Source organism: Gobius niger (assembly GCF_951799975.1).
Source record: "Gobius niger genome assembly, chromosome: 16".
NCBI classification, from domain to species: domain Eukaryota; kingdom Metazoa; phylum Chordata; class Actinopteri; order Gobiiformes; family Gobiidae; genus Gobius; species Gobius niger.
In genome coordinates, this window is record NC_136867.1 from 28,486,938 (window position 1) to 28,513,836 (window position 26,899).

General features: G+C 42.6%; 1 protein-coding gene across 1 annotated transcript in view; it reads left to right on the top strand.

Annotated features, from left to right (window-relative positions):
• kcnh5b (potassium voltage-gated channel, subfamily H (eag-related), member 5b) overlaps positions 1-25,338 on the top strand; it is a 113,124-nt gene extending 87,786 nt beyond the window's left edge. Inside the window, exons 12-14 of the mRNA XM_079573409.1 lie at positions 6,176-6,372; positions 23,081-23,555; positions 24,789-25,338. Coding sequence (XP_079429535.1) covers positions 6,176-6,372; positions 23,081-23,555; positions 24,789-25,297 — 1,181 coding nt within the window. The 3' untranslated portion in view covers positions 25,298-25,338. The remainder of the gene's footprint in view (positions 1-6,175; positions 6,373-23,080; positions 23,556-24,788) is intronic.
• The last annotated feature ends 1,561 nt before the right edge of the window (positions 25,339-26,899 follow it).

The following is a 26,899-nucleotide window of genomic DNA, read 5'->3' on the forward strand; positions in this document are numbered from 1 at the left end:
GTTTTTTTTTCACAAAGATGTTAAAGGAATAGGCCACCGTTTTTACATACTAAGATATGTTCTTACCTCACTTTAGTCGTGTTAATATATCCCCGTCTGGTCTTTGTCTGTGCGCTCTGCCAGGCAAACGGAGCACATACGCAGCCTCTCCCACATGTCATATAGCTCCAAAAAAGCTCACGATAGAAGCTACCAAGCTCTTCCTCGTGTTCCCTATTTAAATAAAGTTACGTGAAGTGTTTTCATGCGAAGTATATTTACACAGAAATGTAACATGTCGATTTTATAAGCAGATAAAAAGGGGGACTATATTGTGAGGCGTAATGATACGAGGAGCAAAACGTCCGCGCAGTAACTCCTAAAGACTTCCCCCGCTCACTTCCGTCAATAACCTTTAGGAGTTACTGCGCGGACGTTTTACTCCTCGTATCATTACGCCTCACAATATAGTCCCCCTTTTTATTTGCTTATAAAATCGACATGTTACATTTCTGTGTAAATATACTTCGCATGAAAACACTTCACGTAACTTTATTTAAATAGGGAACACGTGGAAGAGCTTGGTAGCTTCTATCGTGAGCTTTTTTGGAGCTATGTGACATGTGGGAGAGGCTGCGTATGTGCTCCGTTTGCCTGGCAGAGCGCACGGACAAAGACCAGACGGGGATATATTAACTCGACTAAAGTGAGGTAAGAACATATTTTAGTATGTAAAAACGGTGGCCTATTCCTTTAAGGGAGGAAACGCACACAAACCTTCAAACCATAGGATCGTATCTTCTGCAGCCTCTGTGTCGGTGTCTGCTCCTCATAATATCACCTAATCCCATGAGGAGCTCGTAAAAGTGATAACACTGCACGGAGCTTTTCCTAAATTGTGTTAAAACACGGATTATCTTTGCGTTAGGAGAGTCCGTGTGCGTCGCCTCGTGATGGCTTCAGACGGAGCCGCTCGCCGTGAGATTATGAGGAGTCCGCACAGCTGGAGACTGACATTCGCCCGGTGGGAGACGAGAGGGAACTGTTCCCACTTCTTACATAAAGCGTTTCATTCACTGACGCTGCGTTCAACACTCACACAGACACTGGTTTAACAGAGACATTATACTCAAAGTGCATTTGAGTTTATCAGACTTCTTTAGTTTATAGTTTCACTTCCTTATTGGACACTGACAGGAAGTGACATAGATAGAGGCAAAACATTTAACTGTTGCCGGGCCGACCATGTTATGCCAATGGGACATGAGTTGCATCTCCAGTTGGCTTCCGGACTTCTGGAAATCAGCTGTTCTCTTTATTTATCGTCTAATGTGAGCTTTTAAGTGCAACCCTTAATGGTGAGAGAAATGACATCAATGCGAGCAAAAAGAAAATGGATGTGATATTTTATAAAATTAACAAACCGGAGTGTAGCTTTCGAAATGCTAACGCCAAATTCAAATGGTTCGCTCAGTTAACCTTTTACCCGAGGCTTAAAGGAACATGCCACTGTTTATCCATACGGAGATATGTTCTTGCCTGAGCTTAGACCATAGACATAATATTAATAGACCGTCATTCCTCACTCCTCCCCGTTTGACAAAATAACTACATTCAAAGGGGAAATCATGGCGGATTTACAGACTCCTCCTCCCCAGCGCTGACGAAGCCTGTTCCTAAAAAGGGCATTAGGGCGGGATCTGCGGTCGTAGCCGCGCAGCTCCAATGCTAGCAGTCCGACCCTCATTAGTATACAAGATTTCTAAAAATGTTCTCACGAAAACCAGCCTGGTCCCTGTAATTGTGCCTAACCCATCGTTATCACAGGAGCATTTTTGTTCAAAAATAGGCACCAGACTTTACAGTTGTTTAGAACGTGTCTTAAAGGAATAGTCCACCGTTTTTCCATACTGAGATATGTTCTTACCTGAGCTTTGACGAGTTCTTTAGGACCTGTCTGGTCTTCACCCGTGCCTTCAGTCACGTAAACACAGCGCAGACGACGTTAGCATTTAGCCTCTCCCTCTCTCCTCTATAAAAGGGGAACTATATTGTAAGGCGTAATAATACCAGGAGTAGTTCGAAATCCACGCAGTAATCTTCACTTTACTGCGCGGATGCCAAATTACTCCCTTTTATCCGCTTAGAAAATCCACATTGTTTAATTTTGTGTAATTATACTTTGTAGTGTAACACTTCACGTAACCATATTTAAATAGGGAAAACGTGGAAGAGCTTGGTAGCTTCTATCTTGACCAGTTTTGGAGCTATAGAGGAGAGAGGGAGAGGCTAAATGCTAACGCCGTCTGCGCTGTGTTTACGTGACTGAAGGCACGGGGGAAGATCAGACAGGTCCTAAAGAACTCGTCAAAGCGAAGGTAAGAACATATCTCAGTATGTAAAAACGGTGGCCTATTCCTTTAAGTCCAATGCTATGCAATGTAAAACTAGCTTGTTCTGCCGCCGCTATATGGAGGCGCTGCGGCAATGTCGGCCCCTAGCGTCGTCGTGGTGAATCTCTGCTACAAGCAGCCATTGGCTTAGACGAGTTGATCCGTACCTGTCTGGTCTTTGTGCTTATGTAAGAGCTTGGTTGCTTCTAACTTGTTGCTTTGTCATAGTTTTTTCTGTTGCAACATTTTATTCACTTTTTAGTCACCTTTTTGTATTGTTGCTTTTCTGGCATGTTTTTGTCGCTCTTTTCATTGCTTCTTTGTGGCTTTTGTGTCACTTATTTGTGGCTTGTTCATTGCTTTCTATCACGTTTTTTGACGATTTTTCCACTTTTCCTTTTTTTTGTCGCTATAATGAGGCTTTTTTCAAGAATCTTTTAGATTTGGGTAAAGGTGAACTGGAGGAAATGTGCTCGGTCCAGGTAGAATCAGTGGATGAAACTCTGTCTATGTCACTTCCTGTCAGTAGCTTAAAAATACCAACATTTACAGCGAACGTTTCAAACTGATGTTATTCCTGCAGCGTCTCCTTAAACTGTACAAAGCTGTGTCTCTGTTCCTCCTCTCACCTGCCGCGGCGATTCAAAGTGTTAAAAGAAATGTCGGGTCAGCGATTCGAGGACAGTGACCTGCAGCCGCCTGCTCCAACACCTCGCTGATGTTTGACAAACTCACACACACACAAAGACACACAAACTCACACAAACTCACACAAACTCACACAGACACCGGCGTAATGAGAAAGAGGAGCGAGGGAGGACAAAGAGAGGGTGATGGAGAGAAAAGACACATTTAAACACTTGAGGGGAGTCACTGCAGGTTTTCAGGTTGGGCCAGTTTGGTTTCTTTACAGATAAACTTTCACCTGGAGACAAAAAATATCGAATCCTTTCAACAGCATGTTTCATTATTGCACTGACTGTCTCAAAACATCTCCACTTTAGTCGCTCCTACAGACTTTCCAGCCTCGTTTTTTCCAATATCTAGTTCCTCGCCTGATTTATTGAGTGAAAATTGAAAATTAGATTGGATTTTACATTTTTTCCCAAAAGGCTTCCCAGATGCTCCGTCCATGTTCCTTTGAAAGCTCCAAAGACGGGTTCATTAGTTTTAAGATGCAGTATAGAAATCTTTATGCCACATTTGATGAAATGAGTCCATTCCTGGTTTCTCCTCTGCTCGTATGTGATTTTCTAGGGTTTGCTCAGTGAACCTCTTAACTCCTGCCTGAACCGAGAGGATCTTTTTCCTCACGTCATCAGATTTTTTTCCCAAATTTTTTTGTTGGGTATTCAATCATTTTTGTAACTTTTTTGTCATTTTTTTGGTCCCCTTTTTGTCATTTTTTCGTCATTTTTTGTCATTTTTTGTCAAATTTTTATCATATTTTTGTCATTTTTTTGTCACTTTTTTGTCACTTTTTTGTCATTTTTTTGGTCCCCTTTTTGTCATTTTTTCGTCATTTTTTGCCATTTTTTGTCAAATTTTTATCATATTTTTGTCATTTTTTTGTCACATTTTTGTCATTTTTTTTGTCACATTTTTATCACATTTTTATCATATTTTTGTCATTTTTTGTCACATTTTTGTCATTTTTTTTGTCACATTTTTATCACATTTTTATCATATTTTTGTCATTTTTTGTCACATTTTTGTCATTTTTTTGTCCCATATTTGTCATTTTTTTTATCACATTTTTGTCATTTTTTGTCAATTTTTTGTCATTTTTTGTCATTTTTTTGTCACATTTTTGTCCTTTTTTTGTCACATTTTTGTCCATTTTTGTCATTTTTTTTGTCACATTTTTGTCATTTTTTTGTCACATTTTTGTCACATTTTTAAATTTTTCATCACTTTTTTGTCACATTTTCATCATTGTTTTCGTGTCAGTTTTGTTGCTATTTTCACAGCTTTTTTCCAGAAGCCTTTGGACTGGGGTAAAACCAAACTGCAGAAAATGTGCTCGGTTCAGGTGGGAGTTAAGGGGTTAAAGGAACAGGCCACCATTTTTCCATACTGAGATATGTTCTTACCTGAGCCTAGACGAGTTGATGTGTACCTGTCTGGTCTTTGTGTGTGCCCTCAGTCATGCAAAACGACCAAAGATGTTGTTTGCATTTGGCCTCTCCCAATGTATTCCTATAGCTCCAAACGGGGGTAAGAACAGCTCAGGTAAGAACATATCTCAGGATGGAAAAACTGTGGCCTGTTCCTTTAAGAGCTGCTGGAGAAAAAGAGAGTGTCCAGGTAGTCTCGGTGAAAACGAAAAGGTATTTCAGCGGAGACCACATGGAGACTCCCTGAGAGATCTTCTTGGTCGTCGTTAGAAGTCGTTGATACTATTTGTTGTCCTCAACCTGTGAGACGTTTCTGTGCCATCCCTGCAAGGTCTCCGTGTCCTGTCAGATACAAAGGAGACAAAGAGACCAAATCATCTTCATAACATTACCACAGCTGCTCGAGACCCGGTAGACCTCTTGGAGACCATGCGGAGACTCAGCTGGAATCAAACCTGTTTCACCGAGACTACCTTTAGACTCGCCTTATCTCCAGGGGACGTCTCGGAGACATCATCGAGTTTCCAGCTAGTCTCCAGGCCGGTGAGATGTGAAGAAGCCGCTCCAAAGAGCCGACACAAACATCACGGCTGGAGTAAAGGCGGTTTAGCTCAGACCTCACGGTGCCTGTGTTTTCCTTCTGCAGTGATTCATTAAAACAAAGTATTAATGGCGGTGTCTCTTGTTAATCAGCCGCTCGTTAGGACTAAGTGCGTGTAATTACAATGAACGGGCTGTGATTCGCTGCAGTAAACAGAGACATATGGGACCATCCATCATTTAATAAAAAAGAGCAGCGACTGAGGACGGTTTCAAGGCGACAGAACGGGACTGCGGAGAATAATGTAGAAATGAGCTGAAGTGGAGATGCAGCTTTCTTACTTCTGACACCGAGCAGGGGCGGACTGGCCATGTGTCCATTCTGGAAGAGCACAGAAGGGTCCACCGGTCCCGCCTTAACCGAGCTTTACCCAAATCTAAAAGCAAAAAAGAAAAGGATCAAAATAGCGAGAAAAAGAGAAGGAAAACAAAGCAAAAATGTGATGGAAAAGCGACAAAAAAGTGACAAAAAATATAATGAAAAGGCGACAAAAACATGAGAAAAACACGAACAAAAAAAAACCTGATACAAAAAAAAATGAAAACAAAACAAAAATGTGGCGACGTGACAAAAAGTTACCATCACTTTCAAATGAGGCGTTACATTGTTGATCTCCAGTCGAGAAGCACAAAACATGAATCTAAAAGGAATGTATGGTGTACCACAAGGTTCAATTTTGGGACTATTATTATTTATTATTTATATTAATGACCACCTTTCCAGTTCTTTTTGCTGATGAAAAAAAAAGCCGAACTGGGGACAATAAGGCTAAGGCGGGTGGTAAGAGGTTGAAATATGGATTTGTGGAAGTGCACAATTACGTTAATTTGGGCCAGGCTGGTCAGAGTCCAGGGCTGTTTTTCAGTCCCAGTCCGCCCCTGATACCGATGCTGCACCCGACGATGGAGTTTTGTTCATCCTGGTCCGGGCTCCGTCCTGGTTTGGGTCGCTTCAGTGTAGATGTTGCTCTGAGCAGGTGAGACGAGACATATAGTCGCCCTGCCTCCAAACAGCGACAGTGAATCCAGATGTATTATTAGTGTTGTTTCCAGCTCTGACCCTGTGCCTCCTCCGTCTGTGCCCAGGGAAGGGTGACGTCTTCGGGGACGTGTTCTGGAAGGAGTCGTCTCTGGCCCACGCCTGCGCCAACGTCCGCGCGCTCACCTACTGCGACCTGCACGTCATCCGCCAAGACGCGCTGCTCAAAGTGCTGGAGTTCTACACGGCCTTCGCCAACTCCTTCTCACGCAACCTCATCCTCACCTGCAACCTCAGGAAGCGGGTAAGAGCCTCGGGAAGAGGGTTGGAGCCTCGGGAAGTGGGTTAGACTCTCAGTAAGAAGGTTAGAGCCTCGGGAAGTGGGTAAGGGCCTCGGGAAGCGGGTAAGGGCCTCAGGAAGAGGGTTGGAGCCTCGGGAAGTGGGTTAGACTCTCAGTAAGAGGGTTAGAGCCTCGGGAAGCGGGTAAGGGCCTCAGGAAGAGGGTAAGAGCCTTGGGAAGTTGGTAAGGGTCTCGTGAATAGGGTAAGAGCATCTGGAAGAGGGTTAAAGTCTCAGTAAGAGGGTTAGAGCCTCGGGAAGAGGGTTAGAGCCTTGGGAAGAGGGTAAGAGCCTTGGGAAGAGGGTAAGAGCCTCGGGAAGAGGGTAAGGGCCTCGGGAAGAGGGTAAGGGCCTCGGGAAGAGGGTAAGAGCCTCGGGAAGCGGGTAAGAGCATCAGGAAGAGGGTTAGAGTCTCAGTGAGAGAGTTAGAACCTCTGGAAGGTTCTAACTCTCTTCCTAAGGACCTCGGGAAGCTGGTGAGAGCATCAGGAGGCGGGTTGGAGCCTCTCGGGAAGAGGGTTAAAGACTCGGTAAGAGGGTTAGATCCTCGGTAAGAGGGCTAGAGCCTCGGCAAGAGGGCTAGAGCCTCGGGGAGAGGGTTAGAGCCTCGGGGAGAGGGTTAGAGCCTCGGGAAGCGAGTGAGAGCATAGAAACAAAAAGGAGAAGTAGTTCCTGACATATGTTGCCCTATAAGCCGGCTATTTTGGGAATGTTTTCAGTCTGTTTGCCTGTTCAATGTATTTTTCCTATAGTGTTAGCAGTAGTTTCAAACATTGCAAATTATGAACAATCCAGATGTTTTCAGCTGTTATCAACCAGAGATTTTACTTCAGATACAAATTAGTTTCTCTGAGCTAACGTTAAATCATATTCTTTTTCTGCTTTTTGTGGGTCGAATACACCTCCAGTGGCCTCTAGACATCATCTTATATTATGTTAATGAATCAGAAATTATATAAAAGCCATGAAACGGACATGTCATACCTCGCCATACTTTAGTATTGGGCCTGGCTACTCCATTCGTTTTGCATTGGGAGAGAGCGCTCGGTTCAGGAAGATCCAGGAAGCCGAATGCATTTGTAAGAACAGGCTCAGGGCGACTAACTTAAACAGAGCAGTAAAATCCTAAATGTAGGATGGAGACCTGACTGAAGCAGATGTGGGAGTGAAGCAGAGGTCGGCGCAGGTTGAGGCCGATTCATAATTAAACGTTTGAACTGGAGCTCGCTGTGACACTGTTTTATTCATGGAGGAAGACGACCCACAGTGAAATGATCTATAAACAAGTGGCCAATTACAGAGGCGGATCCCAGAGAGGCTCATGTCTGACAGAAAATAAGACATTGCTTTACATATTCTTTATTATGTAAATGTAGACAAATCTCATATTTCATCCCAATCGAACCATAAATATCAGGCCCATTGTTGTTAAGTAAAAAGCGGTGGAATTGTACAAAATGCTGTTATTGTGGCGTGTTAAACCTGCTGCTCACTGTGTGTCATCGGTAGTGATGGGTTAAATGAGCCGAGGTTTCGAGTCCTGCATCAAGTTCAACTGTCGCACGAGCAAATCATTTTAAACTCTTAACTCCCGCCTGAACCGAGAGGATCTTTTTCCTCACATCATCAGATTTTTTGTCAATTTTTTATCACGTTTTTGTGATTTTTTTTGTTACATTTTGGTAGTTTTTTTTGTGATTTTTTTGTTCAATTTTTCATCACATTTTTGTCATTTTTTGTCAATTTTTTTTAATTTTTTCATCACTTTTTCATCACATTTTTTTGTTAGATTTTGGTCATTTTTTTTGTCACATTTTTGTCATTTTTTTGTCCATTTTTTATCACATTTTTGTCATTTTTTTGTTACATTTTGGTCATTTTTTTGTAATTTTTTTGTTCAATTTTTCATCAATTTTCTGTCATTTTTTGTCAATTTTTTTTTCATTTTTTCGTCAATTTTTCATCACATTTTTGTCATTTTTTTGTTAGATTTTGGTCTTTTTTTTTGTAATTTTTTGTTCAATTTTTCATCAATTTTTTGTCGATTTTTCATCAAATTTTTGTCATTCTTTTGTTAGATTTTGGTCATTTTTTTGTCAAAATTTCGGCATTTTTTTATTGAATTTTTATCACATTTTTGACATTTTTTCGTCCATTTTTTGTCAATTTCTTGTGACATTTTTGCCACTTTTTCATCAATTTTTCATCACTTTTTTGTCAATGTTTTCTCACTTTTTTGTCACATTTCCATCATTGTTTTCGTCTCATGTTTGTTGTTATTTTCCCAGCTTTTTTCCAGAAGCTTTTGGACTGAGGTAAAGCCAAACTGGAGAAAATGTGCTCGGTTCAGGTAGGAGTTAAGAGGTTAAGTAAACAAATAAACTAAGCTAAACTTGACATCCAAACATGAACAAAACAAAAACAAAAATATGCCTAGTGCCTGATAATTGTGAAGAAAAGATAAAAGATCCGCACAGCTCCCAGCTTTTTAATAAAGCTCATCAAACAGTGACGTTTCAGTGACTTCTTCCGACTAGTGCCTGATAATTGTCACAAGCAGAAGTTTTCTTTATCAAATCGTGCTCAGTGACTTCAATTTTAGATAATGAGATACATCAGTGATACATCTCATTAATTGTTTCTATTCTCATTATCCGGAGCAGTTTCCCTCTTTCTAAACGATCCCTCTCAGTTGTTAAACAGCTCATTCATGACCATTTAGTTCATGTTTCTCAACGAGAATATAGAATAAGTCAGTGTTGAGTGAGCGTTCTTCGGGGCTGTCGTGCTTTTCCACCACCGGATGGCGCCAATACCATGTAACCAACACTGTCTGATGCAGCGTGAGACAATTATGACACTTTGAAGTATCATCTGCCCATCACTAGTGCACCAGCCGGATCAGGCTCTGCAAAAACATAATGAAAAGTTTGAGCTGCTTTCATAAAACAAGCTTTATTTTTAGTCGTGGATCAAAGTGTGTGTCTTATTTTACGCTTTTCTGCCCAGAGTCTGAAGCTGACAGCGTGATGGACTCCTCGCTCTTCTCTCTTTTCTCAAACATACCCAATACCTCAAGCCGTAGAGGAAGAAAAGGCTGAAAAAAGCTCAGCTCTGGCCATGAGTCAACACATATGACACCGATCAATCGCAGGGAAAGGTGATGGATCCGGCGACGCCCGTTTAATGCTGCGGTTAAGCTTTTTCACGGGTTTGACCACACGATGCAAACAGAGACTCGTCACTTCATAAAGTATTCCATAAACCAGGCCTAATTATCACACAATCCCTTGAACCTCGTCCAACTCCTCACGAACGTTTTGCATATTGGACGGTGCGCAGCGAGGGTCATTTTTCACTGAAGTCACAGGTGAAAATCGCTGAGTCTAAAACAAACTTCGGTGAAACAAACTTTATGAAAGTACTGAGTAATGCAGGTTTTAGAACATTTACATACTTTAGACGAGCAAAATACTCCTTATCCTTTTGTTTTGTTCTTTTGTTGTATTGTGAGAGCAGGATTTGGCAACGGGAGCCCACAAGGGACGTTTCTGGCACCGCAGTTGTTCTTTTCTCTCTTTTTTCACTTTAATTTCAGCATAAAAAAGTTAGGAATTGCTTGTTTGATCTTTTACTTTATAAATTAGGGGTGGATAACTCGAAGAGACCAAGAGCTGGAATTTTCAACAGTCCTGTGAAGAGCCACAAAGGCACCGACCATTGGCGAGACCCAGGGGTGGTAGTTTATTGTATATAATGTATATAATTAAGTATAATGTGATCATTATATTTAACCTCTTAGCTCCCACCTGAACATGTTTTCTCCTGTTCTCCAAATTCTCCAAATCTAAAAGCTTCTTCAAAATGGCGACAAAAAACGAGAAGAAAATGAGGATGTAAATTGACAAAAAGTGACAAAAATCCAGCATAAAAGTGACAAAAATACAGCAAAAAAGCGACAAAAATGCAGCAAAAAAGCGACAAAAATACAGCAAAAAAGTGACAAAAATACAGCAAAAAAACGACAAAAATACAGCAAAAAAACCGACAAAAATACAGCAAAAAAGTGACAAAAATACAGCAAAAAAAGACAAAAATACAGCAAAAAAGCTACAAAAATACAGCAAAAAAACGACAAAAAAAACGACAAAAATACAGCAAAAAAGCAACAAAAATACAGCAAAAAAGTGACAAAAATACAGCAAAAAAACTACAAAAATACAGCAAAAAAGCAACAAAAATACAGCAAAAAAGCAACAAAAATACAGCAAAAAAGCGACAAAAATACAGCAAAAAAACCCGACAAAATACAGCAAAAAAACCACAAAAATACAGCAAAAAAACAATAAAAATCCAGCAAAAAAGCAACAAAAATACAGCAAAAAAGTGACAAAAATACAGCAAAAAAAGACAAAAATTCAGCAAAAAAGTGACAAAAGAGCAGCAAAAAATTTGACAAAACAGCAACAAAAAAGTGACAATAATCCAACAAAAGGTGACAATAATCCAGCAAAAAAGTGACCAAAATCCAACAAAAAAGTAACAAAAGTGCCAAAAACACATAAGGGAAATAAAAAGTGACGACAATGGCAAAGAGGAGAGAATGCATTTGGTTTTGGCGGGTGGTAAGAGGTTAAACACAAACTATAACTTTATACATTGCCTTTTCCTTTTCAATGATTATGTTAGATGTTAATGGTTTTACTCCTCACCCATATTTAAATCGGCTTACAGTCTATTAAATAAAGTGATTTCCTCTGATTCGCCCGTGGCCTCTGCAGCCTGGTCCTGCCTGGACTGTGCAGAGAAATTCTCCAGGCTGCACTAAGTTCACAAACTTTAATCAGGAGCCTCTGGAGGACGTCTGAGATTCTGTTTTATGTTGCGTTCGCTACAACATGAGAAAGAAAAGTCAATGACTTTACGTTTTTCCGCGCTGCGAAGTCGCGCTTCGCATCCTGTGCTTCATTAGAGCTCGTCTTTTTTCATTTCCTAATTTGAATCTTTTCCTGTGAATATGAGGCCAATCGTCATCAAGTGAAGAGGGATCAGAAGCTTGAGCAGCACAGAAGCTGTTCCCAGAGCCACGATCTGCCTGACTGTTGTTTATCCTGCGCCCGGCTTTGACTGAGGCGGCTGCACCTTTTACACAGAGATGTGGACCCTCATTCATGCGTGTAGAGGTGGAAACAGGGGCTATGGGAGACTCTCATTCATGTGTGTAGAGGTGGAAACAGGGGCTATGGGAGACTCTCATTCATGTGTGTAGAGGTGGAAACAGGGAGACTCTCATTCATGTGTGTAGAGGTGGAAACAGTGGCTTTGGGAGACTCTCATTCATGTGTGTAGAGGTAGAAACAGGGAGACTCTCATTCATGTGTGTAGAGGTGGAAACAGGGAGACTCTCATTCATGTGTGTAGAGGTAGAAACAGGGAGACTCTCATTCATGTGTGTAGAGGTGGAAACAGGGAGACTCTCATTCATGTGTGTAGAGGTGGAAACAGGGGCTATGGGAGACTCTCATTCATGTGTGTAGAGGTGGAAACAGGGGCTATGGGACGACGGTTGGATTATTGGTAGTTAGTAAACGGTAACCGATAGTTGGTAAACGGTGGACATTCATCATCCAATAAGAGACTAAATTAAGATTAGGCACTAGCTAGCCCCACTATCCTTTTTTTTAAATTTATTTTTATTTTTTATTATTAACTGAAGAATACAAACTCTCGCTGAGACTTGAACAAAGGCTAGGGGGGCGAACAAGGCTCTCAAAACACAAAGAGAGCATCCAGCAAAGTAATATTTTTACAATAATGGAGCAAATTCTTCTAAAATAAAAGCAATTTTGAAAATTGGTGGCTGATTATCCGTGCAGTTTTCCAGTCTTTTGGTGTTTTTAGGGAGCTGTAAATTCATTGATAAAGCAGGGGAAGGATGGCTTATTTCCCCTCCATTTGCAGCAATGAATATGATATTTAGCTAAAAGCACAATAATATTAATGACATTTGATAATGAAGGGTCCAAATTGTCCATATAAAGCAAAACGTGTAACGTGTTAAAAGGGGGAATACTAAGCTTTAAATTAATCCAACCCCGGACATCATTCCAGAAAACATTTGAACAGTGACATTCAAAAAATAAATGACAAATAGTTTCATCATCTTGGTTGCAGAAAGTACATGGGTCAACATCAAATTTAAATCTTCTTTCAAGAAATTGGTTCACAGGGTATACATTATTTATTCATTTAAAATGAGTCTCCTTCACTTTAGGAGAAACTGGCCATCTGACTCTCATTCATGTGTGTAGAGATGGAAACAGGGGCTATGGGACGACGGTTGGATTATTATGTCACTCCCTCATTAAAAACATGCCTGAAGTGTTGCCTTGGCACATTCACGTATTTTTGAGTAATCTGTAAAACTCTGATGGCGGCCATTTTAGGGATAGGTTTGCCTGAGTCCTCCTAGGAACGCCCCCACCTCCTGGAGACGCCTCCGAGCTTTCGTCACCAGCCGAGTAACCAACCACTGCTCCTCAGCAGAACCCCCTCCCCACTGATGCCACAGACAGCGTGTGGAGGGGGCGTGTCGGAAAGGGTCAGAGGTTCTTTAAGAGACAGAGGCCTATTTCAAGACATTCACTACAGCCATTTTGAGAGAACAATTTTATACAAGGCAGTTATTCTAATTTACTGCATTTACAGACCAACAGAAGGTTTGTCACCATTGTAGTGTGATATAGACTGGTGCTATGTGATTGAAAAAAGCAGAATACCCCCTCTTTAATACCCAAATCGACTCCAGCATTGGTCCGATATCCAATACCAGTATCGGATCTGTGCATTCCTAATATGTACCAATTCTTATGCAAAAAGCCGCACTCTGATTGGCCAAGAGCCGCATGCCTGTTCGCCCCTGCTATAAATTCATCAAAATATATATACAATTTTATTTTATTTTTTTTACTTTTTAGTTTAGTTTATTTCGAACAATTTAAAAACAATGATAATACAAGTAATGGATACCAATACAGCAATTGGAGTGGGTTGAAGTGTGACCTTACTTAGTCCCACCCCCTTTCTACTTGATATTTTTACAGGTGCAAAAGAAGCTCAAATCGTTTTTTTTTTTTTTTTACAACAACCTGCACAACGCAATATTTACAACAATTGTTTTACAAACTATGAATGTCTTTCCACAATATACACATCACGGCCATAGAAATCCAGCGACAATAATGTTACTGATTGTTTAAATTGTTGTTTAAATTATAATTAACGTCCAGCTCTATAGTTTGTGAAGACCATGTTTTTATACATAGATTTAAACTGTGGTACATTTCTTTCGTGACACATTCAAGCTATTCCATAGTTTTACGCCGCAAACAGCAAGGCAGAAACTCCTCCTCGTGGATCGGACAACTGGAGTTTTGAAATTCATGTGAGCCCTTCATCTGTACCCTTCCTCCTGTTGTCGAAAGAAATCCTGAATACTGGCTGGTAATAGATCATTTTTAGCTTCAAACATCATTATTGCGGTGAAATAATTGACTAGATCCTTCAGTTTCAGTAGATTTGACTTTAATAAGCTGAATATACACATTCAGCTGCACGTTTTGCTGAAATGATCTGTACATAATGTGGCCATTCTACTCAAAGTTTGCCTCGCTGCCGCCTGTAGAACCTCTGCACTCTCTCGTTTATCCTCTGTCGCCGATGTGCAGGTTTTTGAGCAGAGCAGATGTGGCAGGAGACTTCAGCCCGTTGCACCTTCGCGTCGCCGCCTTTGTCGAACGAACGGACGAGTCAGCCATTTTGAAAATCCATGAAATCTGAGCTCGCACAATCTGCTCCGCCCCGACTCAGCAATATTTACCCCCGAAGTTTATTCAGGACGGAGTGCGTGAACTGTCGGAGTCTCGGCGTCGCAGAGGCGGGAGCGAGGAGTCTTTGTGTTGGATGCATGACTGCGAGGATTCAGTTGTAGTTTTAGTCAGGAAAATATCACTTTGAATAAGACTATGATTTAATAAGAAGAAACACTGATCTGAGGTGAGGACTGTGGTAATGTTTGTGGAAACGTGAAACACAAACCTTTGTAAACCGCTGGAGTAAATCCTTCTCCTCCTCCTGCAGCAGCTAAAGCACAGCCTTTAATGGAGACAGAAAGACCTATTGTTGTGTTTCTGATGGAGTCGTCCAGCGGAGAGTAATCTCACAGCCTCCTCTGCGGCTCTAATGAGACCGGCTCGATTGGACGTGGCTTTACTCCACAGCCGTGATGGATGGAGCCGAGATCAGCCTCAACAACTGCAGCGGAACCGAGAGAACGGCACGAAAACTCTCACACGGGCGTCTGGACCGGGCAGAAGAAAGAAGAGGAATATGTTCAAATCAGACTCAAACTGTGACTAAGATCTCCAGAGATTTTGATCGACTCAAATCAACTGTAATTTCTGGACTGTTAGCCTCTACTTTTTACACACGCTTTGAACCCTGTGTGGAGGCTCTTGTTGCCTCTTCAGTGTCTAAGAAGAAGAAATCTGTCAGTCTCAAATGTCTCTCTCAAAAAGCTGCTGTTTGTTAACTTTTAAAAAGCTGCTTCTTCAGGACCAAAAAAAAAGAAAATCCACTGCACCTCCACAATAACAAGGCAAAGACGCACAAAAGCATCCAGCAAAACAGTGTGCAGTACTGAAGCTACAAATACAGTTCACAGAAAATGTCTCTGTATTATGCACATTCATCCATCCATCCATCCATCTTCTTCCGCTTTATCTGGGGCAGCAGTCTCAGCAGAGATGCCCAGACTTCTCGATCCACACACACCTCCTCCAGATGTTCTGGGGTGACCCCGAGGCGACACCAGGCCAGCTCGGAGACATAGTCCCTCCAGCGTGTCCTGGGTCTCCCACAAGACTTTGTCCCAATACGAGCGATCGCGATGTCGTCACATCCGTTGGCCGTGGCAGGCATTTTACGTTTTCAAATCTGATAACAATTTTATTAAAATCCTATGATCGTCAAAAACAATGTCCTTAAACAGGGCATTGCTTCTCTTGCGCTGTAACAGATCTATCATTTTATCAAACCGAGTTAGAGGCCTGTACGCATCAGCTGTTGCCGACCATTCACCTAAACATCCGGCGAAAAATGACAGCTCGCTCGTATAGGACATGCCTGGAACACCTCCCGCGGGAGGCGACCAGGAGGCATCCGGAACAGATGCCCGAGCCACCCCAGCTGCTCCTTTCGACGGGAAGGAGCAGCGACTCTACTCCGAGCTCCTCCCGGGAAACTGAGCTCCTCACCCGATCTCGATGGGTGCTCCCAGCCACCCTGTGAAGGAAACTCATTTCGGCCGCTTGTATTCGCGATCTTGTCCTTTCGGTCATGACCCAAATCTCATGACCATAGGTGAGGGCGGGAACGTAGATCGATCGGTAAATCGAGAGCAACACTCCGATACAGCGACCACATCACTGCTGACGCCGCACCGATCCGTCTGTCGATCTCACGCTCCATCCGTCCCTCACTCGAGAACAAGACCCAGGGATACTTGAACTCCTCCACTTGAGGCGAGGACTCTCCAGCGACCTGTAGAGGGCACTGCATATATTATGCACATTTCTTTTTTAAATGTTCCTCACTTTTGCCTATAACGGCTGTGTGGATAAACAGTAGAGTCAACAAGTTTGAAACCTGATCTACTCTAAACTGTCTGCATGCAGCTTCACAGATTATTGCAGCTATTTCAGTTCACACTTTGTGCATCGGAAAACCCCAGTCTCCTAGTAGTCAGGACTTAAAGTTCCTACTCTCGACCGGAACCAAACATCCAGAATTAACCAATAACATGAGGTTATGTCATTTTTGCTAGTTGTACGTTTCCCATTGCATTGTTCTTTTTTCTATCAAGCATGCATCTGGTAAGGCCACTCTCCCTCCCTTTTATCAAAGGATAAAAATGCACTCACCAGATCAGCTGTAGACATGTTCGTTGACGCCAAATTGTTAGAGAAATAACAATGGTGTTCGAGAGAATAGATGAAAAACAGGCGGAGGACAGACAGGAGAAGTTTATTTACCATCGGTGCGGGACCCGGAGACATGAACATGTACCATTCAAGTCTGTCCATGCTTCCACAGAAAAGGGATAAATCCCCTCTCAGAGCGTCAGACTGATACACAAGCATTCAGCGGCTGAGAGTGGGCACCTGAGCCTCACAGTCAAGGCTATGACAGAGATAGTACGACTGTACAGCCTGACCCAGTATGATAAATAGCGATTTAATGTTATCCACTAACAGTAGGTGTGTCTTATATTCAAGTGCGCTAATAGTCCGAACATTACAGTGAATGAAAATGTAAAGAAGGGACAAACACGTGTGAACAGTTTAAAAGAGCCTTAAAAGCCAAAAACATTTCCCCACTCTAATGTTTGGACTGTTGTACATGTTTTAGTGGTTGGGGAAACTAGCGGAAACCTGCAAACTCCACTGAAAGTCAATATCCCCAAATATTTGCCTTGTCCAGCTGAACATATAGGACATAAAATCTCTTCTCTGATGAAATAAAGAGGAGATGGAGAAGAGCGCTTGTCTGGCTTTGTCCAAATGTGATTAAGCGTAAACAGTCACGAGCTCCTCATTATTGATTTGTGGATTTGAAGCGTGTAATGAAGAAGCATCAGAAAGTCACAGATCGAGGCGACTCAATGCGCGGAGGAGAAATCAAAAGGCAAAGTGAGAAATAAGGGACTCATCGTTGAGATTTTTGATACTTTTCTCCCTTAGTTTTAATTGTCTCGTTCCTGTTTCGTGTTTGTTTAGTTTCGTTTTCAGCAGAGTCGGGGCTGTCTCCTCCTCAGAGCTCAGTGAGAGTCTCTCTGTTCTCCTCGGTGGCAGGTGTCTGTTCCGTGAGGGTTTTATAACGATGTGGAGACGAGGGGACAGTGGACAGCCCTGTCCGCCGCCCGGGACGTTTCAGACGAGACGAGGAAGTCCCAGACTCACCGCTGTCACCTGACGCTGCCGGGGTTTATCCTGCAGAAACAGCAGAGGAGGAGGAGACGGGTCAGGATGAAGGGAGGTTATTTTAGGCTTTTTATTGGGAGGCACTGAATCTTAAAATAAATATATTCAATTCTCAATGTCCTGCACAGTGACCGAGGGGTTTAGGCCGATACATACGGCGAGCAGGAAGTCAGACCTGTCAGTGCAAGTAGAGGTGGGCAATATATCATTGACAAGATGAGATTGTAAATCCCCTTTGAGAGATATATGGAAATGTACAATATTGAGTTTCTTGAATGTCTAGAAATGTGATAAAATTGAGAAAAAAAATTCAAAATATAGGACAGAAAATGTGACAAAAACATGGGGAAAAATTGGGTAAAAATAGCAAAATGTGGGGTAAAAATAAGGATACAATTGAGAAAACATTTTTAAATTTGTGGCAAAAAAATGGGACAAAAATAGGAAATTAATATGGGGAAATAATTGGGATTAAGTTGAGGGGCAAATGGCTAAGTGCGAGGCTGAAAATGTGGAAAAAAAGTCAAAATGTGGGGGGAAAATAGAGACTTTTACATTTGTTTATGTATTGGTTTATTTGGTCGGGACAGTGCATGAACATACATTTTTTTTATTATTATATTCACCTTTATTTAACCAGGATAGTCCCACTTAGATTAAGAATCTCTTTTCCAGAGGAGTCCTGGCCCCAGAGGGGAATCTATTGTACATGTTTTTAGCGGTAGGGGAAACCGGAGTACCCGGAGGAAACTTACACTGTGTGCAAACTCCACACAGAAAGGCCCCGTCCAGGTGGGAATCGAACCCGGGACCTTTTGGCTGTGCTACCGTGCCACCAAATGTGGTCTGTTCAGCACAATTATCTTCATGAGTGTCGAAGCAATGTTAAGTTTGCAACACATTTCTGCATCTCATCCTTGTTATTGAGAAAGTCCCCAAAAAGATGAAGATATTACTTTTGATCAGTATCACCCAGACCTCAGTGCACGTTGGGGTCCCCCAGGGCTGCCCTTTTTCACCGCTTCTGTTCATTACTTTTATGGAATGGATTTCGAGGCTCAGCCAGGGCTCAGAGGGAAGGACGTCTTTCTTTCTTTCTTTCTTTCTTTCTTTCTTTCTTTCTTTCCCTCTTTCTTTCTTTCTTTCCCTCTTTCTTTCTTTCTTTCCCTCTTTCTTTCTTTCTTTCTTTCCCTCTTTCTTTCCCCTTACCCTCTTTCTTTCCCTCTTTCCTTCCCTCTTTCCTTCCCTCTTTCTTTCCCTCTTTCTTTCCCCCTTTCTTCCCCTCTTTCTTTCCCTCTTTCCTTCCCTCTTTCTTTCCCTCTTTCTTTCTCTCTTTCTTCCCCTCTTTTTTCCCTTCTTTCTTTCCCTCTTTCTTTCCCTCTTTCTTTCTCTTTCTTCCCCTGTTTCTTCCCCTCTTTTTCCCTCTTTCTTTCCCTCATTCTTTCCCTCTTTCTTCCCCTCTTTCTTTCCATCTTTCTCTCCCTCTTTCCCTCTTTCTTTCTTTCTTTGCTCATTCATTTATTGTGTTTTGTCGTGTTTGTGAAAGGCCTGTGAGTGAAGTCTCCTCACGCAGCACAGCCACACATTTGTATGTTTTTTTTCTTCATTGCATATAAGATACGTCCAGTTACTATTACTTGATTGCAGTTTCCTGTCTACTGTATTTGCTCCCCCTGAGTGTTTTGGGAGGTTGAGACCATTTACCATTTAACCCCAAAGGCCTCACTGCGGTGTCCTCTCACTGGTCCAAGTTATGTCAGTTGGATTCTGAAGACATTGCAGGTCTAGACGGTCCATTATGAGGCATGAATGTGTAAAACATTTAAACTTAGACTCTCACTTCCCTGCAAACCTAAAAGCCCATATGAAGAAGGGTTATGAAATATCTGCTCGTGCTACAACGCTCTGAGCTGGTTTGTCCTGTGTCACTGCAATGTCAATATTAAACAGTCTGCGATTATCGTAACATGATTGAATCCCCTCGTCGTCCTCTCCTGCCGCATCCACTCAGACAGTTCCTTTTCAGAGGAGCCTGTTTTTCCCCGAGTTTTGTTCCATTTTCGTTATGAATATTTAATCTCCCGTTCTCTCGCTGTCTCTCTCCAAAAGCGCCCGTCTCCAAAATTGAAAACGTCTGTCGCTTAGTGCACAGTTTGTCCTCTGAACCCGCGGAGAGACTGAAAAACTCAGACATCCAGACTGAGGTAAAAAGGGATCCAAAAAACTCCAACTGCAGCAAACTGGTCTGCCGTGACATCACACGCATAACCTCTATCGTGCAACACTTTCCAGAGAATGATGAAATATTCAAGAAGATAAAGTACAGCCCGAGTGGCAAAGGCCTAAACAAAGCAGCACCTATGCAGCCTATGTTTAAAAGGCAATGGGGCGGCAAAAAAGTGATGAAGAAGCAAGAAAAACACAACAATAATACAACAAATAAGCACCAAAAACCTTACAAAAATGTGACAAAAAAACATCAAAAAAGGCGACAAAACAATTGACAAAAAAGGTGATGAAAAAGCAGTTTTGTAGGTCTTAGCTTTCAAATGAGGCGTTACCCTGGCCTATAAACTGTGAGTTCCAGTCGAGAAGCTTTAGATTTGGGTAAAACTGAACTGGAGAAAATGCACTTGGTTAAGGTGGGGGTTAAGAGGTTCAACTTATCCAAGCTGCCCGTATACCTGACCCTAATCCGAACCTTAAGGGGAGACACTACAGGCAAAACTCAATTTTTTCAGTTTTCAGGTTTTGGGCCAAATTGGTCTCTGAACAAATAAACTTTCACCCGGAAACAGAAAATATGCCTAATCTTCACAATAACATGTTTAAATATTGCGCTGATTCAATGTTCCCCCATAGACTTATATGGGAGAACGCAATTTCAAGGCCCTTTTTCTCAAAACACATTTTTCTGTCATTGTGGCGACACTATGTCCACGTCAGTCGGACCTAAAGACTTCACATTTTCCAGCCTTGGACTGAACAATATTTGGAAGATTTTTTCAGAGGGATTTTTTATTATTTAATCCCTAAGCCCCGTTTATTAAGTTTTGAATGTCAAAAAATAAGGCGAAAATTACATTTGTGCAAATTTTTCCACTAAAAAACAGCTTATTTTAAAACAAGAAATCCAAAATCCCCTCTGAAAAAATCTCGGTAACTCATTTATCAATAAAATGAAACCATAAATTTGAAAGTAGCTCTGTCCAATATTCAGATCTCGTCGCCGAAAAGATGGGAAATTTGGGGCATTTTTAGGCATAAAACACCTTGTTCTTATACGAAAAGATAAAATAACAGAAAACTTGCAATGTATTTTTTTCTCACATTTATGCCAGTGATCGACAGCAACAGTTTCAAATTGATATCTGTAAATATGCATTTTTTCCCTATTCACCTGCAGTGTCTCGCCTTAAGGGTAGTAGAGTTTTACAAAAGTCTGTTTGACCAATCAGGGAGTCGATATGATTGGGAGTCACCCATTCACGTGAGGTTTTTTTTTTTGCTAAGTCAAAACTCGGAGTGTAGGAGGAAGGGGGCAAAGCCATACAGGGGTCAAAGGTCTCCAAGATGGCGGCCATAACAAATCGGTCACACGTGTATAGACGATGCAATAATTAATGCCTAATGCAACCACAGAATTAGCAGAAGTATACAAAAGTATTTTACCTGCCTTTTCCAATATATATATATAACGATAACTTACAAAAAGAGTTCTTTCTCTCAGAGTCAGACCGCAGAAATCAGCTGTCACAGAGGTAAAAGTGCCATTAAAAGATATTTTTAGCTGACAGGAAAAGGAGGCGAGATCGATCCCTGTTTAAATCCGGGCACATGTGAGTGTCTTGGTTCTGTCCTGCTGTAATCGCTGCGTAATGAGCAGAACTGGAAACAGGACTGACACTTTATGCAGAGGTGTGGAAGCTAAATTAGGCTCGAAATAAACATGTTTAAACGTTTATTTTGGAAGGACGGAAACTTCCCACATTGGAAATAACGCACAAGTCACATTTAACACAAGCCCCACAAGAACACTCAGGACTGTGACAATTATTTATTTCTGCAATTTCTCCATTAACACGTGATAAGTCGATGTTTAGTGACCACTGGAAGAGTATCTGACCCACAAGACGCAAAAAATCCCAGGTACCATCACTTTTTTGTTACTTTTCATCCTCTCGTTTGTCGCTCTGTTCTCCCGCCTGGTTTTTGAGTTTTTCCTCGTCGTGCTGGAGAGTGTAAAGATACAGATGACTCCCACGCTGCTCATCACCACCTGCTGCCGACGCTTATTTGGACTTCATGTTTGCCTGGATGCTTAATTCGTCTGAACTTTACATTGTCTTATTTACGGCTCTGTCTTATTGCCTGAATGTTTAGTGCAGCCTGTGAGGAAACTCCTGTTGTGACATTGGGTTATACAAAACCATTGATTGATTTTGATGCCTTTTTTCAGGAAGCTTAATGAGAGGTTAAGGTGATGTAAAGGCTTTCAACCTTTACATCATTAATATAATTATGTCATTCCCTCATTAAAAACATGCCTGAAGTGTTGCCTTGGCACATTCACATATTTTTGAGTAATCTGTAAAAACTCTGATGGCGGCCATTTTAGGGATAGGTTTGCCTGAGTCCTCCTAGGAACGCCCCCACCTCCTGGAGACGCCTCCGAGCTTTCGTCACCAGCCGAGTAACCAACCACTGCCCCTCAGCAGAACCCCCTCCCCACTGATGCCACAGACAGCGTGTGGAGGGGGCGTGTCTGAAAGGCTCAGAGGTTCTTAAAGAGACAGAGGCCTATTTCAAGACATTCACTACAGCCATTTTGAGAGAGACATTTTATACAAGGCAGTTATTCTAATTTACTGCATTTACAGACCAACAGAAGGTTTGTCATCATTGTAGTGTGATATAGACTGGTGCTATGTGACTGAAAAAAGCATAATACCCCCTCTTTAATGATTTCTAAGGCTTTGACCTCACCAAAATATGGTCGATGGTTGACAACAGCTGAAATCATCTGGATGTCCGTCCGTCCGTCCGTCCGTCCATCCATCCATCCATCCATCCATCCATCTTCTTCCACTTGTCACATGGCACCAGCCCCTATGGCTCCTCCTGCAGGTGGTGGGTCCACAGAAGGACGGCCTCACGGTTCTCAGGCCTGTTGGTCTCTCATAAGGGGCTTCTGAACCAATCTTTGTCTGACCCGTCACCTATAGGACCAGTTTGCCCTGGGAGACCCTACCAGGGGCACGAAGCCCCCGACAACAGAGCTCCAGGATCATTCTGGTGCTCAAACCCCTCCACCACGTTAAGGTGGCGGTTCCGGGATGGGATCATCTGGATGTTTGATGGCTAACGGCTACTGGGAAAATACGTTGACCCTGAAAAGTTCCTCGCCTCGCTAACTGTTTGTCTACATTAGGATTGAACGCTGCTTCTCCATTTTCTCTCTATGTTGGAAAAGCCAAATGACGGTTTACACAAACCTGCTTTTCAACGGTTAGGTTTACTCGCAGATTCTGAGCTTCCGCCAAAGACCTTTCATCCAATAACTGATCAATTTACTGTGCAGCTCCATAGAAAGGTTTATTATTCGTGACCTCTTTTTGTGCCTTTTTCTGCAGATCATTTTCCGTAAGATCAGCGAGGTGAGGAAGGAGGAGGAGGAGCGAGAGCGCGCCAAAAACGAGGTCCAGCTCACCATCCCCCAGGACCACCCCGTCCGCAAGCTCTTCCACAAGTTCAAGCAGCAGAAGGAGCTGAAGAGCTGCAGCTCCGTGGACCTGGAGAAGAACCAGCTGCAGGCGGAGCAGCAGCAGCACCTGCACCAGCTTGGACACTCCAGCCTCCAGCACTCGCTCCCGCTCAGCCTGTCCTTCCACAACGGCGCCGCCAGCTCCAGCGTCCTCACCGTGTCGCAGATCACGCCCATGCACGCCTTCGCCGACCAGAAGCAGGACAACCGCACCGTGCTGGAGAGCGGAGAGCAGGCGGCCCGGGCCAAGGCCGGACCCAGCCCCGCGCTGCCCAAGACGGCCAAGACCAGCGCCTGGATGAGGCTGAAGAACAACACGGCAGCGTCGGAGGCCAGGAAGGAAGGTAGATCCATGAGTAAAAACATGTATAAAGGGAACGATCTCCACCAGTACATCCTTTTTTGTTTTACTTCAGTATCAAATCATATTTTTGTGACTAAAATAAGACAGAAATCATTCTGACTGGTTTGGAAATACTGCAAAATCTGCAAAATACTGAGTGCGTTTAATTAAGGGATTTGTTTTCTTACTGGGAGCTGAGTCATTGGGATTGAATCATTTTAAAGAGCTGTGCAAAAGACTGGCTCATTTTACAAACTCATGATGGGACTGAATACACACTTTGACAATCGTATGTGTACAACACTTTGTGCTAATGAAAAGAGGCAACAACTGTCAGCCAATAATTTATATTTTTAAAGTTGTAAAACAACATATGATGAAGACAAAAGCGGTAAAGACTAGGGCTTAAACGACTACAGATTTTTAGAGATCGACTTATTCAATCAAAATAGTCAAAATAGTTGAGTCGATTAGTCGTGTGATGACATCAACAGCTCAGAATTTCCTCATTTACATGGAGTACATTAAGTTCATGTCCAAATCCGTCTCGTAATAATGTAGAGAATGTAAGCAGGTATTGCAGCTGCACAAGACAGTCGTGGCTTATTTCCATTCCTGAGGTTTTACCTTAATTGTTGGCAATGCTCAGTGTCACCTGCCTCATCTGTAGGATCATCTTCATTGTAAATCCAGGGTCTGAAGTAAACAAGCTTTCGATCCCAGAGCGTGAGATCGTAGTTGAGTCATGTGAATGAGTCCGTGAGAGAGGAAAGTTTAAAGCTCCTTCATATCAGATGAATATGTGCATAAATAAATACACGGGCGAAACTACAGAGGGAGGTAAAAGTATGTGAACCCTTTGGAATTTCTCCTGTGAATGTTTCCATGTTATGGCCAATAAAAATATAACATGTAATTGTTTGGGCGGTTTTAGTTAAAACAGACACTGTTTACTCTTTCTTGTGGTTTTAATAAAGATCAGGCCACATTTAGGCAGAAATTTGACAAATTCCAATGGGTTTTTCCTCCCACTGTAGTGAACGCAAACCGGCATAAACAACTAGCCACAGACAAGGGGTTACTTGGCATTAATGTTGAAACTAGGAAAAGAGAGGGATTAACACACGACTAGTGCTGCAGTAGTCGATCAGGAACTATTTTAAATGTAGTTAATCAATCACAGAAATATGACTTTGACCATAAACTAATCTGACATTTCCTTCTCGCTCTAAAGGCCTGAACAACAAAGCGGCGTCGGCGGAGATGCTCTCGCACGACGGGAAGAAGCCGGAGGCGGGCGCCGACTCGTCCGAGGAAAACCCGCTGAGGAAGACGGACTCGTGCGACAGCGGCATCACGAAGAGCGAGCAGCGCATCGACCTGCACAGCCCGCTCCTCCAGCAGGGGGCGGCGGCGGCAGCGGGGGCGGAGCCTCTGTTCAGGGCGGCGCTGCAGGAGACGCGGCTGGAGCTGCGCAACGACATCCAGACGCTCGGGGGGAGGATGGGCCGGCTGGAGACTCAGGTGAAGCAGATCCTCCAGCTGCTAACGGACAAGAGACGAGACGAGGAGGAGGAGGGGGAGGAAGAGGAGGAGGGGGGGGAGGAGAGGGGCGCAGCGCCGGGAGCAGCAGACAGGGGGAGTCACGAGCACACGGGGCAGGCAGCGACGGGGCAGAGGCAGGACATCTTCACCGTGTCCAGACCCGTGTCCCCGGACTCGAACAAGGAGCAGAGACTATGAGGACGAGGACCAGTCACACGTGCAGGACGAGATTTAAACCTTTTATTAGCTCCTATAAGGCGAGACGCTGCAGGTCAAAACAAACATTTATCCAACACTGAGTCATGTGTGTCGAGGTTTGTCCCTTAACATCTAAGTCCTAAAGGGATATTTCAGGATTTTTGACATAGGGCCTCATTTCCTAGTTATCCAGAGTGTTGATTTCTGGAGCTATGTTTTTGTAAGTCATGCAGTTCTTATATTTGAAGAGTTTCGTGGTGCTAGGCTAATGCAAGGCTAGTGCATTCCTATGGTATCAGCTAGCCTGCATTAAAAACAGTGTGACCCGCTCCACAGAGCACCTGAGGCAAATCACTTATAACAGGGGTGCCCAAAGTGAGCCAAATTTGGCCCGCCGGAACGATTAGGTTGGCCCGCCAGAGAGTGACCTACTTTTGCACCGCATCTGCTTAATACGAACTCTCCAATTCATTCTCAATGGCAAATATAGATGCAGTACACTTTTTGGCCACCAGCGTCACATTGGGGGCGCTGTTTCACTCCTTTCGCAAAGTTATGGAAACACTGTTCTGGCGTCTTGGTATTTGTCAGTCATAGAGCGTCGCAGCATCAACTTCCCAACTTTTTCCAAATTTTATTGCAAAGGTCGTTGACATATATGACTTATAAAAGAATTTATGCTGAACTGACACTTTCAAATTGGTCTAATATGGCATTTTCTTTGACTTAAAGAATGAATGAGGTAAAGTCACTGTAGGTAGTGCAGGCACAGGTGGTGTTGTTGCACTATATTGCTACAATAATTGATTTTGTTCTACTAAAACTAGACTTTTGTAGCATACTATTTGCATAGATAGAATTAACTGCAAATGTATGCCAAAAAAGAAAATGAAGTAACTATTATTATTTGCAGTTATATGTGTCTCACGCTGACATCGCTGTGATTGGCCCGCGACCCTTAAGCACTTTTTCATTTTGGCCTTGGAGACAAAAAGTTTGGGCACCCCTGACTTATAACACCAGACTAACCATAAAAACATCTGTGTCCATAGAGTCATGTTTGGAATAAAACTGACCTGCATCACATCTTGAGGGACTATTTTCTAGCAGATCACTTTGCCGCTGCGTAGATTATACAACCACGAAGCTGATGCTGCTCAAATATAAGTTATTTTAAATGCAAAATGGTTAAAATTATTCTATGGACACAGACATTTATATGGTTAGTCTGGTGTTATAAGTTATTTGCCTCAGGTGCTCTGTGGAGCGGCTCAGACTGTTTTTAATGCAGGCTAGCTGATACCATAGACATGCACTAGCCTTGCATTAGCCTAGCGCCACAAAACTCTTCAAACATAAGAACTGCATGAATTACAAAAAAAATATCTCCAGAAATCAGCAACACTCTGGATAACTAGGAAATGAGGCCCTATGTCAAAAATCCGTAAATATCCCTTTAATCATAAAGTAGAAAATTGACCAAACCATCTCATAGTTTTCCAGGAAATCCCTCCAACATGGCGGTGCTACGCTGTGTTTCCCACGCTTATTTTTCACTTGTTTGTAAAAACGGATCCAAAATCCCTCTGAGTCACTAATAAG